The sequence below is a fragment of the Bactrocera dorsalis genome, unplaced genomic scaffold (genome assembly GCF_023373825.1).
Source record: "Bactrocera dorsalis isolate Fly_Bdor unplaced genomic scaffold, ASM2337382v1 BdCtg014, whole genome shotgun sequence".
Taxonomy (NCBI): domain Eukaryota; kingdom Metazoa; phylum Arthropoda; class Insecta; order Diptera; family Tephritidae; genus Bactrocera; species Bactrocera dorsalis.
Window position 1 is genome coordinate 174,167 of NW_026038065.1, and position 24,043 is coordinate 198,209.

Here is a 24,043-nt window from a genome sequence, read left to right on the forward strand (position 1 = left end):
ATTTCCGACAATAATCCCTGCTAAATTCCATGAAGATATCTCGTCAACCAGAAAAGATTTCCATACAAGATTATATTTTGATCGTTCAGTGTTCATATGATAGCTATAGTTGTCCGATATGAAACGTTGTGCTGTTGCCTAAGAAAATCTATACCTCAATTCGTGAAGATGTCTTTTAAAATAAAAAGTTGTGCCTACAAGAGCTTAATATTGATCGTTCAGTTTGTTTGAATACTAAGCGTTAGTGATTCGATATCGGCGTTTCCGAAAAATGAGCAGCACATTGAGGAGAAAAGTCTGTGGGCAAAATTTTGGATCGATATCTAAAAAAATAAGGCCTCAACACACTGATCATTAAGATATATGTATGGTGTATACTCTATGGCGTCTCCGACGTTTCTTTCTGGCTGTTACAAACCTTTTCTTCTTCTTCTTTACAGGCGTAGATACCGCTTACGCGATTATAGCCGAGTTAACAACAACATTTTAAAAAACTTAACATATTTGGTTCACAGTATAACTATATGGCATTGCTAACCTCTCTTTGCAAAGTTATAATCACGCGCAAATTAAGCGCATTTCGAATGAGCAAATGAAATTGAGAAAAGTGCGACGAATGTATAACAAAAGAAAGCCGCCAACCCATAAGAGGGGGCGGGCCGCATTTGTGACGAACGAAAGAGTCATTATGTGATTATAAATGTAGACACATATGTATATTTATGTACAAGCTGAAATGTACATAGATACAATTAAGAAACTAGAGTGTACCGGCGGTCAGCGTGAAGATCACACATTTTCGCAGGCTCAGATGAGAGGAAGACCTATTAATGTTTGTGAGGTTTGTGTGGCTAACCATCAGCATGTGTATGTATATAAGTATATATTGCTTGTAAATATGTCTGGAAGAAATTTTCGATGAAGTAACAAAGATAAATTGCGGCGATGATATACGGTGGGAAGTGACATAAATCATTTTGATTGACAGCAGGAGCGCAGCGTGCATTCACAACCCCCCACACATACACACACATACACACATTTCGCTGGTCAATGCCGGCGCGAGTGACCAGCTGCATTAATGGAGCACATACTTGTGCATATCGCATGAACACAGTTTGCTGGTGAATGGACTCTGGCGTTCGGAAGATCAGTGCACTTAGCGCCGCCAGCGTCGCATTTCCTTGTGTCTTTTGCCGCCAACGAATAGCGTATAAATGAACGCTTATACGCATAATTCTGCGAATTAACACCAACAATAATAACAATCGAATTGGAATGGTGTAATGATGGACAGCGTTGCATTGCTGCATTGTGCTTTTGTGTAGTTGAGCAGTTCATCAGCGCTACAAGCTGGCGTTGGTTATTAACTGTAAAGATCGGCGGTTCGTCAAATCGACAGCCAAATGTCTTTTGTACTCATTTAAATTTATTTTGATTATCATGTAGTTAGTCCTGTGTAATATACTCGGCAGCACTTGTATGGTGTGTGTGTGTATGTGTCTTTCTGAACAAAAAGTTCATCAATTGTTTTATCATAATTACAGGGTGCACTAATTAAACTTCAACAAGCAAATGTATAGATCAATCATTCGACTAGTTGTTGCTGTTGTTGTTCATTTCATTTGCTTGCACTTTTTTCATAATTTTCGAACACTTCAATGGGCAAATTTTAGCTCTCAAAATTTTATTGTTGATTATTGTCTGTCTGACGGCTTGTCTGCTTGTCTGTGGCTCGTCATCAATTGAGACAAATGTTGATTTTGCTATAGCGCCGGTGGCGACAACATATTTTCGCTTACCAATTATATTTGTATTACTTCTTAGAAATTCATATTTCATTGTGCAACAGTTGCAGCAAAATATTTCCTTCTTTGCGAAACTCTTGTTTGTAATTGTAATTATCAGATCAGAGACGATAAATTTAATATTTGCTCGTATTTTACTCTTACCGCTGAGCTTATTACATATCTGTATAGGTTAGGTTAGGTTAGGTTAGGTTAGATTTATCTGGTAGGCCAATAAGCCACGCATAGACCAGTTTAGTCCTTTGCGATACCAGATGGTGTTCACTTGCTTTGTCCAAGAGGAGTAGTCATCGTTTGGGATGCCTGCGCTTTACGCGAATTTTAATAGACTTTACGGCCTCACTTTTGATACCTCCTCCAGTGTCTCTTCCCGTGGGGACCAATGCTTGAAACGTTGCCTGTCAATACGGGAAAAGTGCACAAGAGATGCTCCATTGTTTCCCTGGTGTCCTGCTCGAGACATTTCCTGCAGTCTTCTCGATCTGTCAGCCCCATCCGGCGGGCGTTTGACATATCTGTATAGAAGACGATCAGATTTTCTCGAACACTTTCGTTGTAGAACCCATATGCAAACTCAAATAAAAATTAAGTATTTTTTAAAATTATTATAACGACTAAACTTATTTTTGGGAAACTGGACAACCTTTCCTGCGAGTTGGAGGATCTTCGGTATTTTACTGGTTCTCCGCATCGCCGTTTGATTTTTTTAGACGATCCTGTCATTTTAGTGGGACGTGTAAGACCTTGGGATTAGACTTGGCCTCCCATGTAGAGAGATAAGCAAGACTCAGATCGACAATGCGGAATAAAGTGTAATAAGTCCCACATCTTTCATCCAAGTTCAAAGCCTTCTACGTTTTTTTGCAAGAAAAAGCTTTCAGCGCCTCAAAAATTTACCTTTAAACCGCTCCCGTTTCGCCGGCGAAGTCCGCTTTTAATGAACATCTTTGAACAATTTATTGAAGTACATATTGATTTCAGCATTTAACAACATTTGTTTTCGGGGCTCCTTATTGCGATTAGTTATTGCTGTTGTTTCTTTTGTTGTGGCTTGTAAGCAACATATGCTTGTTGCGGAGCGCTGTGTGACTCGCTGGATGCTGCTATTGGAGCCGCAGTGAAGGTTTTTGTTTGCGGTAGCTGCAAGTGGTGGCAGCGGCTGTACCAATTGTGGGGTCGAGAGACAGGATGACACTCAAACAAAGTTATACGGTAGTCGCCGACATAAATAGCAGCAATTTGAGCAGACACCAAGCGAATAAACAGCAGCCGGCGAGCATTCCGAACGTTTGTTCTTGAATGCAACAACAACAAATTTGGTTCAACACACAAGCGTACATTTGGTTGTTGTAATTGTCTTGTTGTATTTGTTATTGTTGTCGAGTAGCCAGAAAAATTAATAACCGATCGAATAACTGACACGATGGGGGGCAGCAACAGAGATGAGCATACAACCAGCCAAAAGCAACAATAACAAAAATGTTTGCAAGCCAACAACGGCCGAACAGTAAGCTGTGAATGACAACAACAATCAACAGCAATACGGTTAGGGACTGTTGTCAGCGTACAGCGACCAAAAGAAACACACACACACACATACATCGAGAGAAGAACTAATAGCAAGATGCACAGTGGCAACAACACAAACAATTCGAGAATTAAAGAAAAAGAGAAGTATCCAAATGACAACTGACTCACCGTTGCTGCTTGTGTGCGCCCGGCTGGTGGCTGGCGGCAGCAACTTGGCGCATGTTGCCGTTGACGAAGGTTCAACTCGGCGAAAGGACACCTCAGCGCCAGCGCTAGTCGCTTAAATAGCGCTTGCGAAGCAAAGATACACAGCTGGGGCTTGTCATTAGGCGAAGATGAGCCGCTCGGCAGTGGGTAGCGTGGCATGTAGCTAACAACTGTGATACTACAAGCAAATGGAATGTGTACAAGAGCGGAATGTGTTCGGACTTGGTGATAACTTGGCGTGGATAGCCACTGATATGCCGGTAATAAACGGGTGTATACTTTTACTGGAGGTTAGAAGAGCTTCTCAACCAAATTGCGCTAGAAATGAGTATTTCATTCGAGAAAGTGAAGATTTTATAAGCCTGAAACTGTCTTAGGATAGCTAATGATCGTTTTGGTAATTTTTTCATCTTTTAAATATTTCTGAAAATTTACTTTTATGAATGCTCTTGATGATATAAATTTGAACCGTAACCGATTTTTGAAATTTTTTTCAACTAATTTTCGAATGTAAAACCCATCAGACCCATCAGCCTTGTATGTCGCCCAATAAAATATTGCTAACACTTCCTTTTTACCATGGGTCAAAGCTTGCGGGAAGGTTGGTGGAGGGGTTTACTGTCAGCAGCACTCTATCAACTTCAGTTTCAGACTTTCTGACTATTACAGTACTCCCAAGCCTAAGTGGCAGCCATTAAGATATCAGTAGATGTGCTGCTTCGGAGTGCAGCCTCCTTCAGAGAAGTGGCCACTCACTTAGATAGCAGAGCGGCGATATTAGACGGCGATTGGTCGAGGAGTGCCTAACGTCGCTATCAATAGCATCGAGTGTCTTTGTGATAAGACTGGTATGGGTGCCGGGCCATAACGGAATCGCAAGAAATTGTAAAGCCGATGAGGTAGCAAGGAAAGGCTGCCCAGAACCGCTAACGTTAAAATGGGAGCGAGTCGGTGCTCCCGTATCCTCTCTGTTCTACTACTAAATAGCTGAGCGTCGCGGAATCTTGGCCAACATCAGTACTTATGCTGTCACAAAGGCCTTTTGGCCCAAGATTGATCGCAGGAGATCTAGTATATTTTTCGCCCTTAGTAAGGCCAGCCTCTCCCAAGTTGTGGGGCTTTTAACGCCCTATTGGCGTTCATTCTGTAAGGTTAGGAATCTTTCCAGATGCCGTTTGCAGAAGCTGTTTGGAAGAAGATGAGATGAAAACAACTCAACACTTCCTTCTTGACTGTCCCGAGTTTGGGAGGCCAATACTTAAGCACTTGGGAGCGCGTACCTTCAAATATCCCACCGAACTGGAGGGAATTTAAATTAATTATTGGCTATTAAGCGTTTTGTTAATCTATAAGTCCGAAAAAAGGAGTTCTTCTTTTGTATGGCTCAAAAGGACTATATATACCAGTCCACTTGCGATCTTCGCTCAGTCACCTAACCTAACTTTACTTTCTACCGTTTCTATTTGGTCACCCTGTACCGAATTTATATAAGCGTAAATATCTTGAAAAAATTAAAAGTACTCATATCTTTCAAACAAACTTGATTTACTGATTAGCTAGAAGTAGAACTAGGCAACCTAGATTCGTAACCTTCAAATAAATGTTTATACTTTTATTAGCCAAACAACTCAACTAAATAAATATTTTCTGCAATTGAATTGTCACTCGTTTGGGCGGGAATTTTACTACACGCGCTGCATCGGCAATTACCAAACGTGAAACTTTATTATTTTTTAAATTTTTTTCCGCGTTTGAATTGTTATTGTCGTAACCGGTAAATACAACTCTCGAGGGTATTCCTCAATTGGCATGCAATATAATTGATATATTTAACATAATAACACAAATATGAGCGGTTATGTGATGACGATGATGACTTCGAAAGGGGCGCCAAAACGCAACTACGCCACTTACAAGCCACCCTCCGACCCTCGTGCGTCTTGTTGCCTTCTAACAACTGAAAAGCGTAGCTCAAATGCAATTGTGCGGTACTAGGCATTGTCCATATGATTACAGCTCTAGTTAGATGTGTGTGTGTGTGTGTATGTGTATGTAGTAGGAGTAGACTTGGCGTGCGGCGTTTGTCGCTCGAAGGTAGCGTGTCTCAGCAGCAGTAGCGGCAACTGATGGAGCTGCCGGAGCGCGTTAGTGCGTGTTTGGTGAGCTTGTTACTACGTTAGCAAAGCAAATTGTAGTTGTTGTCGTCTTTAGCTGTTCATGAACTTTCAATTTCGATAGCATTGAAGCGGAAATGAACGAATATGGGTTATAGCTACGTGTCTATGTATGTGTATAAACTGCGAATGTGGCTCTAACGTTGACCTCTTGCACAACTAATTACAAAAACAATAACTTTACAGTCGTAGGCTTTATTTTGCCGTATATGTATTTCCAGCCTATATTTTTAAGCCTTGGAAAAGATAAATTTTGTATATTTTATAGGTTTTGATTATTGGCGTTTTGTGGGCGAAGCAATGGTCCAATTCCGACCATCTACAATATCAAGCCTCCCTCAAGGGATTTATATACCAAGTTTCATCCAGAGATGTCGAGTTTTACTCTAATTATCGCTGGCATGGACAGACAGTCAACGATATATGTATATATATATATATCGATTAGTTTTAGTTGACACAAACAACCGTTAGGTATGCAAAACTGTTGCAAGAGTATAAAAATTAAATTTTTGCGAAAAGAAAAATTCAAATTCTTAGATCATTCATATAGTTTAAAGACGGCGCACTTAGCCTAGCTAGCCTCGAGTGCACAAGTGTTCAAAGCTGTATCTCCCGAACTATTACTCGGATCAACTTGATTGAAATTTAGGACAATATAATAGAAGTGATAGTGGAATATATGAAGACAATAAAAAATTCGATTTTCTAATTTTTTTTATTTATATACATCTTTATTAATACATATACATATGTATATCTTCATTTATCTATTACTTAACCACAGTGAGAATAGATGAAGACAAACTTTTATACACATCTACATATGTACATACATACAAATATCTAAAACTTTAAGTAAGTACAAGTGTGTAATTTCAATAAACGTCGTTATGTATGTTCGTAATTTCATATGTGTAAGCAGTATCGAAAGAAAAATAAAAGTACGAAAATAAAAACAATGTGTGGGATCTTCACACGAACACCATAATTTCAATTTTACTCAAACAATACAAAACAAATTGAGGACAATTTGTGCTGAGTAAAGTTGAGTTGATTTTCTACTTTGCTACTTTTTTCAAGTAAGCTTATATTTACACGCTTACATACATAAGTACATATGTGACATGCTTAACTGTATATATATAGACATTTCCCTATTCATATGTAATTATTTAATTTCGAAAATTGCTACTCTTTTGCTTAATAAAATAACTGTTTAAGTGGGAAGATGTCCGAAATGATTTAACTGTATTATTTAGTTGATTATATTGAGTAGGAACTTCTTTTCAATGAAAGTTTTTCTCATAACAAGAAAATCGGAGGAAGAGATATATGTACATAAATGTATGCATTTTTGAATTGTTTATTGGTTTCAAACATACATACATATGAACAATACATATGTATATACAGTGTGATAAAAAAGTACTCTGAAATTGTAATTTAAATTTCCCGGGTAAATTATTTTTCAAAAAAGAAAATGTATTTTGATAGGCTGGTAAGACTGTTTTTAACTGTTTTTGTTTGAAAATTCGTATTTTTAACCAAAATTCATGTGCAGAATTGTTACGAATGTTGGAAAAGGCTTATGGTGATTCAGTTTTATCAAAAACACAACCCTATGAGTGGTACAAAGCCGTCAATAGATCATTCAGGGCATGCCACGTTCTGGACGATCTTTAACCTCTTCAACTGACGAAAATATTAAAAAAGTAAATGTTATGCTGCTTGAAAGTGATCACAAGTGTTAGAGAGTTGACAAAAGAGCTCGACATCTCTTGCGAGTTCAAAGATTTTTGGTGGGTATTTTGTGTAAGAAACGCGTTCTTGCTCGACTTGTCCTAATGTAGCTGAAGTTATTTCTAAAATTTTACCGTAAATAGGTCTCTTTGGACATAGTTGATCGTGTGAATTGCGATCCCACATTCATGGAGAGCATTATAACTTCCGATGAGACCTGGATTTCTGAGTTTGACATGCAAACAAGTCAACAATCATGGAAATAGAGGAAAGAAACGAGCCTAAACCAAAAAAAGCTTGCCAAAGCCGCTGAAAAATCAACATTATGCCCATTTAATTTTACGATATTCGTGGTTTGGTGCATTATGAATCTGTTCCGGATGGACAGACGGTCAATAATAAGTTCTATTTGGCCGCATTGAGGCCTTTGCGTGAGAACATCCGCCGAAAATGACCGGAAATATGGAAGAACAATCCATGGTTTTTGACGATGATAATGGTCCATCGCATTGAGCCACGATTGTGATCGAATTTAGAGTCAAAAACGGAACTAATACCACGGATCAACCAACGTATTCACCTGATTTGGCTTCGTGTGATTTTTTTTAGATCCCTAAACTGAAATTGCCGCTGCGTAGAACCCTTTTTCAGTCGATCGAAGAAATATAACAAAATTTGCTGAAAGCCATCTTAAAACGTGTTTATGATAAGTGTTTCGAGAACTGGAAATATCGTTAATAATAATCATATATTTTGGTTTTTTTTTAATTTCCGGGTACTTTTTTGTCACAATGTTTATATGAATAACCAGTTTCTTGTGAATCAGCTAATTTAGAATTAATATAATAATAATAAAGTTAATATTAATAAATATTTGTATTAAAAAGCTTGAAAACTGATTTCGGTCCGGCTCAGAGGAAACATTTTCATTCATTCATCAAACTTATCATTTACTCTTATATTGTACTTGTATAAGTTTCGCAAAATATCATCAATTTGAAGAGGTTATTAACTATTAACTCCTCGATTAGGGTTATTCGCTATTTTGATTGACACTTTGATTTGATTCCTGTGTATAATTACTGTGTTTCGCATTAATGTGTACATATTTGTGTATTAGGGTAAGCCAAAAATTAAACTATAGATTTTATGTTAAAATGAACCTATATATACACATATACATATATACGGAGAAAAAATATACCTGCAAGGAATAATTTTTTTTATTAATTTTGAAAGATGACAGTGAGTTTGAAAATTTCTTTTAAATATAAAGAGTAAAAAATCAAAATATAAAAAGCAAAAAAAAGCAGACAATTTTTACATTACCGATTATTGTAGAGCAAAAATTTCTAAAAAATCCAATTTTCCTAGCAAGAATTTTTTTTCGAAAATAATGATTTTTGGTTAATTCTAAGGCGTCATCCCTTACGATGGACTCAAAAAATCGATTTTTTCATAAATTTCTTTCCTAACATGTATAGAATGCGGAGTAAAGTGATTTTTTAAAATACAAAGTCATTTTAAAGATACAGCAGTTAGAAGAAGCAGTTGTTCTGAGCACTGAGTTGCGGACTTCAAACGCGTTTTTCTCAAAACTATATTTTTCAAACTACCCATTTTTTGCTCCACCCTAGTATACATACATACATATGTACATGTATGTATACAAGTCACTTCTCCGTATAGCTTGTTATCTTAAAGCGTATTCACCGTTGGCCGGATGTGTATGAGCCTTGCGTTGATTAACGGAAAGCGATAATTTGCGTCAAATTTTAATAACTAACAAATTAATTGATTTAATTTTCTCTTTATTAATACTATTGAGCTTTTGTGTTTTACCGCCAAAATTAAGTTTTTTTTCATAAAGTTGTGTCTTAAAGAAATAATCGCGAAAAATGAAAACTTATTGAATTCTTGAATGAATAAAAGAAGTAAAAATCGGTTGTTGTGGGGCTTAGTATATAAAAAAATATAAAATAAAATCGATAGCTTGTTTTATTGAGTTTGCTATACAAGCTACCTAAAGCTGCTTAGGCCCAAAAAACCAAATACCCTTAGTATTTAATTCCGTTTTTGACGACCTGGCTTGCTTTAGACTTAAATGACATGACTTTTAATAAATAATTATTACATAAAACATCATTTATAATATTCGGTAAATATAAATATGAACTATTAAAAAATTAAATTATATAATTTTTTTCCAATCAATAAATTATTTTTATGAACATGAATACACAACTTTTTATGCATAATTTGTGTTACTGTAACTGTATTGATATAAAATATTTGCACATGTGTGGGTGTGCCTGTAAATTCATACCAAATGATATGCGCATATGCCTATTTATATAAGTATGTATATACATACATACAAGTACGTAATTGCCGCTATAGGTGCATATCATGTAATTTTTCCGTTGTTTAGACCTCTACAGTTACAACAAAACTTGTAATTTTCCCGATGAGAGATTTTCTATGTGAAGGTTAACGCAATAAATGGCAATTGTTACAATGGCATATAATAGTAATATTTAATAATGGCAACAAACACAACTTAACAATTCCAAAAAATACAATAACAGAAAAAATACAACATTACAACAACAAGAACAATTGCATTCTCCAGCAATATTGTTAGTTAGCGCAAATTGTCATTTGCTGGTTGTACATACATATGTACATAATTTCCGTCATTTTCCACTTATTCAACTTTATGCCTTTGATTCGTCAACGCTTTAGCCGTTTCTGTTGTGCTATGCGCGTTATACGTATTTTTATATAATTTTTCGATTCTTTGATTTTGACATTGAAAGTTGTTGGTTCATAGAGGTGATGAGGCGTTGCGGCATTGCTGGCAATGGAAAGTGGCGTATGTCGTGGATGTGACCGTCAAAAAGTATGTTTGCATTGTTTATGCACACATACAATTGCTGCGATTCGCAAATATACATATGTATGTATGTATAATACAAGTAGTTAAGGGTAAAGATCACACCACATGACAGGCTTTAAATTCTAAATTTTTTGAGTCAGGAAATATTGAAACTAACAACGTACCTTGGTAGGTAGGTAAAGTGGTTGTCTAACGCCTCACCGAAGCCTTTAGGAAGCTCATTTCTTACCACCGGTGCTGAAGTCCACTCACTCTATTGGTGCTTCTCTCAACCACCCCAAGCTTTTAATCATTATCAGTACGAAAAGTTTATTTGTGCAGCCTCCGAGACGTCGGTTAGAAACCCTCGAACAATAGTTGCAATTCTTTTCGCATAGAAGATGTTTTATAGTCTCCTCCTCTTCTACCTCATGATAGCTTCTACAACCTACTGATACTGACTAGATAGCAAATTTTGTAGTGTATTTTGAATTTGTTTAATTGCCTTCAAATATATGGATCCAAAATTTGGTTTCAGAAAAGTCGACCATGGTATCATGGGATGTTACTGATCATATTACTGCTTAGTATTCAGTGTTCGGGATTATTTTTAGAGAGTCTATATAAAATTTTCAAAATGTTGTTGATTTGTCCACTAATTAATATGGTAGCTAAAAAATGAAGACTTCCGAAATAGTTAGGAATTTTGGAATGACTGATTGTATTATTGTGACAAACAAGTACCCGGAAATTGTAAATAGATCGCTAAATATTTAATTATTCATCAATATTTATTTGTCGCCTTTAAAGTAATCCCCACCAGATGTAATACACTTTTGCCAACGATTTTCACAGTCCTCGAAAAACTTTTCATGAGGATTTTTTGGGATGACCTTCAACTCTTTCAGCGTTTTCAGTGTTTTAACTCTTCGCTCAATAGAAAATGGGTTCCATTCCAATGATTGTTGTCCTGCCATCTCTCTACGCTTGCCTGACTATTCAAGCACCATTTCCTTCACTTTTATTTAATATTTTCATCAACTGAGAAGTTCGAAGATGTCTTCAATGCTCTCTCGACTATCCTTGAAAGCTTTATACCACTCGTAGGCTTGTGTTTTTGGTACAACTGAATCACAGTAAGCCTTTTCCAGCTTTCGCAGCAATTCCACCTTCGAAATTTGGTTAGAAATACAAAATTTGATACAAATTCTTTGTCCGAAATTTTTATGCATTGTAAAAATCGCAACGTTTACTGAGGTATATTGACTTAGCAGCTACTGTAAATAAACTCGTTGACAGATCGCGCTTATAGTATCTAATTAAGGACAGGTCCTGCAACTTAGCAAAATACATTTTTTTGAAATATCATTTACTCTGAGAATTTATTTACAATTTCTGAGTGCTTTTTTGTCACAATGGATGCTGCGCCTTCTGCTTTTTTGGCTTTCCTTCAATATTTGTTTATTCAAATCATGTTTTGTATACTGAAATTATTGAGTGTTAAGAATATCTTTAATTAATTCTTTAATTTAATCGAACCGAAGCTTTAAAATACCAACCAAAATTGAACAACAAGGCTGTTATATGGCATACATAAGCAATAAAATAAAAAAAATAAGTAATATTAATTAAATAAAAAATCTGAAAAAATATTAAATTACCTAAACCTTTTGTATTAATTGACACATTTGTCAGTACCACTTAACGGTTTCCCATAATTAAAATTGTTTCCCCACAGTATTGCTTTTCGTTTTGTCAACAAATTCCCATGCTATAAATTTATTATTTCTCGCTCCGTTTGCTCCGCTTTAGTTGTGTGTCGTTCGTTAAAGCATTAAAATATCTACTTACGTTGAATGGTAATTAAAAGTTATGGGAGTTGTAACAATAATTACAAAAATACATGTTTATTAAAGTGGAACATTTAAACAAATTTATGATTGCTGTTGGTGTTCATTCTTGTTGTTGTTCGTTAATCGTTGACAAATAAATTGTATTATAGTATAAATTGAAAACCAATTGTCCAATGTAAATACATACATGAGTATTGCCGATAAATATTCCAAAAACTATTTTAAAAACTAAATTTAATAATCTTTACTTAAAATTTCTATCTATTTACTCTAATTTTCACTACGCAACGTTCGAGCATTTCTTTACAGTCTACTGTTTGTCGGCGAATATTCTGCCAGATAACTTTTGACAGTTTTTGCACTTGACGCGCTTGCATGTACATTTTTTTCGTGCATACGAAAGACCCCGCCCCAATTCGCAACATAACCCTAATATGCCAGTTCTTATAAATAAACACACATTGACAACCATTTTCACCGACGAAACCGTTCGCGCATTCACTCGCACAACACATCCAATATGGCGCTGTTCCGCATATTCCAAGCCTTTAAGCAACTGCAGTGGAATGTGGAACATAGTCATGTTATTCCAATTAGATTTTATATTGAGTGCTTGGAAAAAAGTGGAAGTGAGTATATTTTAGAGTGAATTTCATTTTTGGGAATGAGTTTTGTTCAATGAGTGGCATGATTTCCAGCATTGTTTGTTCCAAACGTTCTTGAGTAGGTCATAACAGTGGATAATGCACTCTATCAAAGGATCTGCATTGGAAAATATTGGAATAGGTGGCAGAAATTGAGCGTAAATTTCTACGTATGCACATATTTAAAATAGTAGTGAGAGTTGAAGATTGACTTTTATGTTGCGATATTTTTTTATTGATTTGATAAATAATACCCGATAAATTTGCCTGTATGCATAGTTATAACAAAATTAATTGGAAAATATTGAACATATAAAATTAATCGTCATCAAATCAATTATCAAAAAAATAAAGAATATAATAAAAAATTATATATACTAATAAAAATATAAATATAATAAATATAATGTAATAAAAAATTTAAAACGACAGCTTGTAATAAAATTTGTTAAAATAAGTGAAACATAATCATTAAAAAAAAAAATATATGAAAAAATATACATACATACATATATATGTATGTATAAATAAAAATAAAAAAATACATATAAATAAATAAATAATATAATACATTATTAAAAATTGCCTTAAATAATTGTAATTACAAAAATTAAAATTGCATTAAATATGACTTATTTATTTTATAGGGCGAAATAATTGCAATCAATTATAAATAAAAAAAAATTTTACTATTTAACAACATGTTAGTTAGTTAAAATAAATATGGCCGAAAAGCCACCAGTGGTAAGTGGTTTTTCAAAATTAAAAAAAAATTTCATAAAAGCTATTCGATCAGCAATCCAAAGGATTGTTTTGATATTGGACTTAATCAAGTCCAATGGTCAGACTGTGTACATTCCACTTTTATATATTTATGTATGTATGTATGAATTCATATGTACATAGTAGCTTCTTTGACTTGTGTTTATTTTTGTTGGTGGTCTATACCTGCAGACCTTTGTCTCCTATTCAAACAACCATAATTTTGTTACTATCACTAAGCTACATAAGTCAATAACTACATCGTACTTTTGATTTCAGACCACCTAATTTGACAAATACATTCAAAATCACTTACACGCTATAAAGTATAACAGCTATTTATAATAAAATAATAACACTTGGCGCCATCATGGTGATCCAATCAAAAGCACTTCTACCAATTCAAGAGTTCTTCTACCCACATCGATCTGTCCACCTCTTTTAGTATTTTAAATACACTTGGAAGATCAAAAAAGGTAACCGCCTTACGCAACCAATATAATCAGCGGCCACAGAGTAACTGCAAAATTAGCTATACGCGTACAACAAAAAATTCTAAGAAGTGATATTGTACATAGTAATTATTGTTGTTGTATAATAGGCATAATCTAAAATATAAATTTCTATAAATTTAATATTGCTAGTTGTTGTTGTTTATGTGTCGCACATAACAAGAAACGTAAGTATGTACACTTGTTGTTGTTGCTGTTGTTCCAGCTGATTGCTTTGAACTTGTCATAATTTTCGTATGTATTTATTCTGTCTGTTATTTTTTCTCGGCTCATTTTCATTTGCTCAATTTGACGAAGATTGACACTTCGGCTAGAAGACAATGAGCCGGTCTTTCTTTGTCAATGAAGCGGCACGATAGATATGCACACACACAGAGATAGACACAAACAAGTGACTACATACACATTTGCAATTCCAAGTCGGACACATACATACACATGTCAATATATTTATAGAAAGAATATATACATACAAACGCCTGTAAGTAAATGGGGGTAGAAGATGTAGGGACAAGAGCTAAGCTGAGCAATTAAATATCAAAATTATGGCGTAAATCTTAGCAAAGAAATATATAATTAGTTAGAGATGAAAAAATGTAGGATAGATTTTTGATCTAAAACTTTGACGTGTAGACATCTACCAACATCGCTTCGTTCTCGTTAATCCAATAATTAGTAGGTGTCACATGCAACTCTGAGAGTTATGCATGCGAGTTACATATATAAATAAGCCACTAACAAATAGTAAAACTGATAAGTTTGCAGAATTTCTTAATGAAATAAATAGCACAACCGGAAATCAGTAAAATTGTAATGTGATACCATTTCCTGTGCTATCGCAAAATTTAAATTAAAAGATACAAAACAAAATCATTTTATTAACAATATTTCGGAGAATCTGTAAAGTTATGAGGTTATCACTTTAGTCAGCATTTAAGTAAACATATGTAATAAGTATAATAAGTATTTGTGATTTGTAAGCAATAATTCATTGCAATAGTAACTTTGAACGATTATAATTAATAAAGTGAAAGTTAGTCTGATTCAAATATCCAAACCTTCTGGTTTCATTTCTTTAGGGCTAATTCGGCACAAACTTTTTAAAAACGCTCGAACGCGACGTAAACACAAAATTGGCGCAGTCGGTAGGATCCTTAAAAAGTATTAAGGATTCAGTGAAACGAACCGCATTCGAGAAATAGAAAATTTTTTTTCCTTCCGGAAATCGTTATAAATAGTTTTTTATAAATCCCCAAACTAATTCTGCGATTCTGTAGCCAACTCAGGAGTTGACCAGACCCTCCAGAATATAATTAACTATATACAAATCCGGAAAGACACAATAATCGACACCACCGAGGTGCAGTGAACGTTAATTGTTAAAGGAAAAGCTAAATCAAAAAGTTCAGAAGTGAAAACGACCTTAGAAATTAAAAGGCGTTAATTTACCTGAACAAGTGAAAAAAAAAAACAACAAAAGTTTTTGTGAAAGTTTTTTGCAGTGAACACGACTCAAAACAAGAAGAGCGTGAATTCACCAAAAAATAAAGTTTATAAAGTAACCGAAACCATTGAAAAGATAACTAAATCGTCAAGGCACCGAGCCTACGATAACAACAGAAACATGGAGAACGAGCAGACTCAGATGGCGGCAGTCAACTTGGTAGAGGAGCTTGCTCGCAGAGAGCAACAATTAGAGCAAATGCGGCAAGCTTACCTTGAGTTGAGAAACCGGACAGAAGAAAACAACAGTAGCAGACATACGAGTACACTCATAAAAACAGTAAATGACCTGCCGATATTTACGGGGACAGGCGAGATTTCCATAAATTCCTTCTTCAGCAGCATTGAATACCTGCTATCAACAACAAATGATGCAGAGCTACAAAAGGAAGTGACGCGAACCATATATTACAGGACCATCCAGGGAGAGGCGAAAAGCACCATCATCAATATACCTCAACCAGACAACTGGCAGTTAATAAAAGAAACGTTAAAATTGAGATATCGACCCGAAGTGGAGCCACATCATCTATATAAAAAGATTGGGAATCTTAAGGTAAGTTCTGTTAATGAACTTATGAAAGAAATTCAAAATATTAAATATAAGTCGGACGAATTGACAGTGTACTATAGGGGTGACAGCTACATTGACTTAAGTAATATGGACAGTTTGTTAGTAAATACAGTAAAGGAGATGACTCAAGGAGTGTTACTAGATAAAATTTATAAAGAAGGGAATCTAAATGAAATAATAAGGATAATGGCTAGCAGAAGATTCGAAGACAGTAATATTAGGCCAGAATACATGAAATTCAAAATAAAAGCCGCTGAGCTATCTGCGGAAAAATATATTAACAGGTATCCCGATCGAGGACAAAGACATAATACAAATTATAGAAGTAGAGAAAACCAAGGTTCATATAATCAAATATACGAAAATAATGTTAAACATAATACATCAGGCCAATTTAAACAATATAATAGTGGAAGATTTAATAATAATTATAAACCAAATTCGGGTAATTTTCAAAGACCACAAGCGGTAGGGAACCCTAGGCCAAGTTTTAATCAAAATCAACCAAATCAATATAATCCAAACTTTGGTCAAAATCAATCAAACCAATATAGACAGAACTATGGTCGAAATAATCAATTTAAACAAAACCAAGGCGAACCGATGGAGATAGATAATATAGAATTCGATCAAGAGAGATCTCAAATGGCAGGACACCCTAGCAGCAGGAGCAGCCAAAATCGCTTGCAAACGCCTAGGCAAAGCTATAGAGAACTTGAAGATTATAGGGAAATTAATGAATCAATTTTTTTTACAAGGAAGCCTCGGAGAGCTTACCACGAATAGTAATAACAATAAAAAATAAAAAATACATTGCGCTAATAGATACGGGAGCGAATATAAGTTTAGTGGACTCTGAATTGAACGAATTTCGAAAAATTCCACTTAAAAATAATATAACAATCAGAACAGTAACAAGCAAGGAAACAATTACCCATGAAGTGCATACGGAAGCACCAAAAGAATTCAATTTACCTGAAAATGCGTACATAAGATGGAGATCGACATCCTTAAAAAATAGGAAATATAATTTCATAATAGGAATTGATTTATTAAACCATTTAAACACGATGATAAATCTAATAGATGGAAAAATTTCACTAAATAAAAAAGAATCAGAATTCTTAAATAAACCATTCAATTTCAGTGAAATATGTACCCTAGAAGCAACAAGTGAGAAATTAAAAGAAATTAAATTAGATCATCTAAATGCAGAAGAGTTTAGAGAAATCACGAAATTATTGAAACAATTTGAAAACCTTTTATTTAAAGAAGGAGAAAAATTAACAAGTACTACGGAAATTCAACACGAAATAAGAACTACTACAGAAGAGCAAATAAATTCTAAATTATATAGATATCCACCCCAGCATGAAGAAGAAGTTAGAAAACAAATCAGAGAAATGGAGGAACAAGGAATTATAAGGAAAAGTAATTCTCGATATTCCAGCCCTTTAATAGTAATTCCAAAGAAAATGGATAACTCAGGGAAAAGAAAGTACAGGATAGTAATTGATTATAGAAAGTTAAATGAGGTAACTATAGATGATAAATATCCTCTTCCTAACATTGATTCAATTTTAGATAAATTAGGACGAGCCCAATATTTCACTACACTAGACTTAGCAAAAGGTTATCATCAAATTACAATCAAAGAGGAAGATAGGTGTAAAACAGCGTTCGTAACACCTCATGGCTTGTATGAATTTACAAGAATGCCATTCGGGTTAAAGAATGCACCAGCAACCTTTCAACGACTCATGAACGAAATTTTACGAGACTTTATAAACAAAACATGCGTGGTATACTTAGATGATATACTAATCTTTAGTACAACGTTACAGGAACATATACAATCAATTAGAGATATTTTCAAGGTTTTAGAATCAAAAAATTTAAAAATACAAATGGATAAATGTAATTTTCTGAAAAAAGAAACAGAATTTTTAGGACATATTCTAACAAAAGATGGTATCAAACCGAATCCAAATAAAATAAAAGTAATAGAAGAATTAGAATTACCAAAAACGGAAAAACAGATTAAGAGCTTTTTAGGTATAACAGGTTATTATAGGAAATTTGTTAAGGACTATGCAAAGGTAGCACAACCAATTACAAAATATCTAAAAAAAGGAGTCCGAATTAATATAAAAGATCCTTCATATATAGAAGCATTCGAAAAACTTAAACGATTAATAAGCTCGCATCCAATTTTACGGTACCCAAATTTTGAAAAATTATTCACATTAACTACAGATGCATCAAATTATGCAATAGGAGCATTTATATCTCAAGAAGGACACCCAATATGTCATGCATCAAGAACCTTAAATAATCATGAACGAAATTATTCAGCAACTGATAAAGAGTTTTTAGCAATTATTTGAAGCGTAAACTACTTTAGACCATATTTATACGGTAGAAAATTTAAGATCGTAACAGATCATCAACCAATTAAATATTTACATTCAAAATATAGAGGGAAGGACATGTCACCAAAACATCAACGATGGTTGTTAAAATTAGGTGAATATCAATTTGACATCGAATATATTAAAGGAAAGGAAAACAGAGTAGCAGATTTTCTTAGCAGAATACAGGATAATGAAGATGAGGTAAAAGAAAATGAGGATGAAAATACCGATGAAATTTCAGAGCATGACCTAAATATAGTCAACAATTTAGATGACGATACATCAATGCAAACAATACATTCAGCAGAAGAAAATTTACAAGATCATTTTTATATAAAGGAGGAGATAGTTAATAAATATAAAACCCAAATTATTTTGACGAACAATAAGACAGAAGAACTAAAACAGATACATGGAAAAAGAATTATTTTTATTTCAGAGTATGACTTCGATAGATTAAGTGAAATATTTAAAAAATATATAACGAAAGGAAAGGTAGGAATTTATTCGGAATTATCCGAGCGGCAGTACAACATAGTACAGGAGAAACTAATAGAAATGTTTTCAAATGATAAACAATTAGAATTTATCAAAAGCACAAAGAGAGCACAGGATATAGAAACAGAAGTGGAAGCTGTTAAACAAATTTCGTTGTATCATGTTAGAGAAAGTATGCATTCAGGCATACAAGAAACATATAATCAACTGAGAAATAAAATATATTATCCTAAATTAGGGGAGTTAATACAAATAGTAATTAACCAATGCGAAACGTGTCAAGAAGTAAAATATGATAGGAGACCTATTAAACAAAAATTTTTTCATACAGAAACGCCTACGAAGAATAATGAAATAATCCACATAGACACCTATGTAATAAAAAGATTCCATTTTTTAACAATTATAGATAAATTTTCCAAATATGGAGTAGCATATCCTTTAACTGATAGAAATCATATTACATTCATCGAACAATTAGAGGATTATTTTACCAAAATAGGAAAACCGAAGAAAATAGTAGCTGACAATGAATTTAATGCTACAAGAATTAAGGAATTTTTAAATAATGAAAATATAGAACTCCATTTAACCAAACCCAACAGTCATACGGGTAATGCAGACATTGAAAGATTCCATAACACAATTTCAGAAAAATTTAGAATGTTATATAAATTAAATAAAAATGTATCAGTTAAGCAGCTAATTCAAAAAGCTATTAGGAATTATAATGATAGATTTCATTCTACAATAAAATTCACACCCAACGAGGTACATAACAATAAAATAGATAAAGAGATAGTAAGAAAAAATTTAGAACAGCAAAAAGAAAAGACAATCAACAAACTAAATAGGAACAGGGAAGACTATACAGAACAAAGAACGGAAGGATTTATAAAAAATTATAAAGCAGTTAGGCACAAGGAACAGCCTAAATATAGAAAACAAAACTTAGAAAAAATCCATACTAGTAATATAAAGAGACCTTTAAAATTTACAGATTTGGATAATGTGGACAGTGATAGCTTTAATGACACAACATTGTAACGGGACAATAAATGTAACAGAAATAAAGGAACAAAACGGATTTATAGATTTACAGATTAGAGATCAAGCAATACCAAAAGATAGCGATATAGTACTACATATTATTGACATTCAACAATTAGAAAATATTGTAAATGCTATGACAGATAATGTAATTTTGATGAAATTGGAAAATAAAGAAATATTGCAAAGAGAGTTGTTAGATACAAGAAATAAACTACTGACACTTACGACAGTTAGAGATAGAAATAAAAGAGGACTGATTAATGCAATTGGCAGTATGTCAAAATGGCTTTTTGGTACAATGGACGAAGACGACAGACAAAATATACAGACATATTTTTTGAAAACGAACGACTCAATTAACGAACAAATTAAAATTAACGATTATTTCTCATCAGCTATCGAACACTTAAAAGAGATTGTTAAAAGTGACAGAGTAAAAATTGAAAGAGAGCTTAATTCAATAAATAAATTTATATATGAGGAATACAAACAAACGTTATATTTAGATCAGTACACCAAAATTCAGTTATTAAAAAGTAAAGTAGAACACATACAAGAAAATGTGGTATCAGCTAAATATGGGATAATACACCCGAATATTTTAACCAATGAAGAAATTTTGAAATATAAGATTGATTATAATAAATTAAAATATCTACAACTAGGAACAGTAATTGTTAATAATACATTTCTAGTATTTGGAATAAAAATACCAAAAAATTTTGAAAATGTAAAACTACGAAAAATTATTCCAATACCTAACAGAGAAAAGAATGAAATAGATGAAAAAATAGAAGAAATATTTAATTACAAAAATAAAACGCTGATATTTGAAAATAATAAATCATTAAAACAAATGAAAACAAGCAAACATTGTATTTTAAAAAATAATTGTAATCTTGTTAAATTTACAGAACTCGAAATAATACAATTAAATATAAAAACAATACTTATTAAAAATGCAAATACCCTAAAAATCAATAACACATGTAATCAAGAACTACCATTATTAAGTGGAAACTATGTAATAAGATTTAATAATTGTTCAATTAAAATTAATGACTACTACTTTTCAAATTTTGTTGAAGATATAAAGGAAGATATTGTAACCGTAAAATATAAAGACAATCAGAATTTCAGAAAAAAAATTACATTTGATGAAATTGTAGAAGAACATAAGTCAAATATAGAAAACATTTTTAAACTGAAAATACATACGAATATATCATATATTTGCAATATATTAAGCATAATTATAATTTTGTTAGTAGCTACTGTCCTTATTAAAAAACACAAATATATAAAAATAATATTAAATAAAAGAATTCAGGAGAATTCTAATCTAAAAGGGGGAGTAGTTACATATATAAATAAGCCACTAACAAATAGTAAAACTGATAAGTTTGCAGAATTTCTTAATGAAATAAATAGCACAACCGGAAATCAGTAAAATTGTAATGTGATACCATTTCCTGTGCTATCGCAAAATTTAAATTAAAAGATACAAAACAAAATCATTTTATTAACAATATTTCGGAGAATCTGTAAAGTTATGAGGTTATCACTTTAGTCAGCATTTAAGTAAACATATGTAATAAGTATAATAAGTATTTGTGATTTGTAAGCAATAATTCATTGCAATAGTAACTTTGAACGATTATAATTAATAAAGTGAAAGTTAGTCTGATTCAAATATCCAAACCTTCTGGTTTCATTTCTTTAGGGCTAATTCGGCATAAACTTTTTAAAAACGCTCGAACGCGACGTAAACACAAAATTTGCGTGTCTCTAGGTGCGTTGGCTTGGTTCTAAGCGCAGGAAATCGATAATAATCAATCATCATATATCAATATGTTTGACTTTTATTATACTACATATAATTAGGTCAAATCTTAATGGCGATTATGGTAATTTATTTACAAATAGACTTTTTCCTATACATGTGAGAGGGAATGTATTGTTATCCTGAAGCAAATATTTTCATTTTAATACGTTAACTGCGGATTAAGTTGTAAAATCTTTTTACAGGACAACGTTGTAAATATTTGAATAGTGTATCTATAAGGTTTTCGAAAACACATATTTTTTTATATTAATCTTAAATTTTTCACTAGTCGAAGAATATTTCACCTATTTCTTCTGTATATGGGTATTACATAATTAAAAATTTTCTTAAGTTTTATGCATTTTCCCATCTAAGATAAAAAAATTAAAAATTCCATCTATTTTTTTGTACGATTTTTATTGACATTTAAAGAATATTAAAAACAAAATTAAAAAAAAAATATTTAAAAAAAGATCATAGAATTGCAGGCAGGAGTGGGGGCTGCAAAAAAACAATGCTTCTTCATTGACATGATTTCAACTCTTGTAGTGATCTAAAACAAATGAATTGAAAACATTCTTTAAGAGTAAAACAAAAACTCATCAGATTGACTTCTTTGAAAGGAAAAAAAATTTCAAAATTCGTCGACTTGAAAAAAAATCTAATCCCGTGTTTAGATATTTTTGATTTTTACATAAAATTAAAATTTTACAAAATCCGACGCAGACGAGATAGAGAAATATATAACAAATAGTTTTATTACATTTCCAAGAAATCGATTAAGTAGAATTTTAGATATCACGACATTCACCTTCAATGAAGTAGTTTCGAGAAAAATACATTTAAAATCCGCTAAACCGATTCAGTTTCCAAGATAATGAAACGGCTATAACTTCGGAACTGATTTGAATTTTGAAAAATCCCTTTAGGGAGATATTTTTGAATATCTTCTTCTGCTTCTTTACTTTCGTAGACACCGCTTACTCGATTATAGCCGAGTTAACAACAGCAGGCTGATTGCTAATTTTCATTGGGGGTGTTTTTTTACGTGGCGGGTCCCAAACCCAGCGCACAACCCTATGCAGGGGATGTTTCGCCTTTTCACTTTAACTCGCCTTCAAACGGATGTTCTTAGGCTACCTAGAGGATACTTGGTCAGAGACCGGAAGTCGTGAGCTGCTTGAGTCATATGTAAAAGAATCGGCTCTGGCCACTCCCAATTGAATGGCGATCAGAGAACTTTCCTCACTTGCGTGAACTTCTACACATGACTCCATCCTCCAATATCTAGACTATTAAATTATGAAAAAAAAAGGTTTCGATTGTTTTCAGGAAAATTATTGAGAACTTGACTATAGCGCTCTATGGTGGGTAATATTTTCTGTAAAATGATTCTTCATATATAACAGCGTGAGGAGCAGAGTCGATTTAGCCGCGTCCGACGATCTATCTGTTCGACATCGGCGGTTCCAACAAATGAGCAGGTGTTTAATGACGAAAGGATGTGTGCAAAATTTCATATCAATATCTTAAATGTTGACGAACTTGTTCCCGCTTATACAGGGTATTCCAATAAGAGCGATATAATTTCTTTAAAAACAAACAAAAACGCTAATTGTTAAGGAAACTCAAATATTTTTTTGTTTAATGTGAAGTATAACCGATATCATTAAGTTCTGAATATAACATGGAGGCCAATTGACTTCACGACTTCTTTTGCGAGAACGAATTCGATGAACTCAATTTTCGAGAACTTCTTCCAATAAATCAAGTGGTATGTCGTGAATAGCATGTTCAATATTGATTTCTAAAGCTTGAAGAGGGTTCCGTTTATTGCTAAAGTCCAATGATCAAGTAACCTCACAAGAAATGATATAATGGCGTTAAGTCTTGGAACCATTCAATGTCACATTTTCTTCAAATAATCGAATCTCCAAACTTTTCTCGCAATAATTCGGTTGTTACACGTGCTGTGTGGCACGCAGCCCCGTCTTATTGGAACCAGTATTTGTCAAGATCAACTTCTTCGAATGGCGACCATAAAAAGTTGGTTATCATCAATCTA

The 24,043-nt window shown here is 33.2% G+C and overlaps 2 protein-coding genes across 7 annotated transcripts in view; one reads left to right on the forward strand and one right to left on the reverse strand.

The window, feature by feature from the left end:
- Positions 1–12,672, reverse strand: part of LOC105230893 (protein farnesyltransferase subunit beta) — a 56,481-nt gene extending 43,809 nt beyond the window's left edge. For 2 of the 6 annotated variants that reach the window (XM_049461239.1, XM_011211904.4), the window contains exon 1: positions 12,002–12,499. Coding sequence is in view for 1 of the 6 variants with exons in the window: in XM_049461236.1 (XP_049317193.1) it covers positions 12,463–12,618 (156 nt within the window). In the remaining 5 variants the exon portion in view is untranslated. Of the gene's footprint in view, positions 1–12,001 lie in introns of all 6 variants that reach the window. The other 4 variants (XM_049461236.1, XM_049461240.1, XM_049461237.1 and 1 more) reach the window with 4 other exon arrangements.
- A 2,146-nt stretch (positions 12,673–14,818) lies between these two features.
- On the forward strand, positions 14,819–21,079 carry LOC125779954 (uncharacterized). The gene is made up of 3 exons (XM_049461229.1): positions 14,819–16,170; positions 20,101–20,298; positions 21,068–21,079. Exons 1-3 carry the CDS (start codon positions 15,736–15,738, stop codon positions 21,077–21,079), a joined length of 645 nt encoding a protein of 214 aa, XP_049317186.1. The 5' UTR covers positions 14,819–15,735.
- Positions 21,080–24,043: the final 2,964 nt, after the last annotated feature.

What these genes read in the sequence shown, in the direction of transcription:
- LOC125779954 (XM_049461229.1), top strand. Translation starts at nt 15,736, where the DNA reads ATGGAGAACGAGCAGACTCAGATGGCGGCAGTCAACTTGGTAGAGGAG. An exon ending in AAAAGATTGGGAATCTTAAG is followed by an intron (nt 16,171 to 20,100) that starts GTAAGTTCTGTT and finishes TAAAATTTACAG; the next exon opens with ATTTGGATAATGTGGACAGT.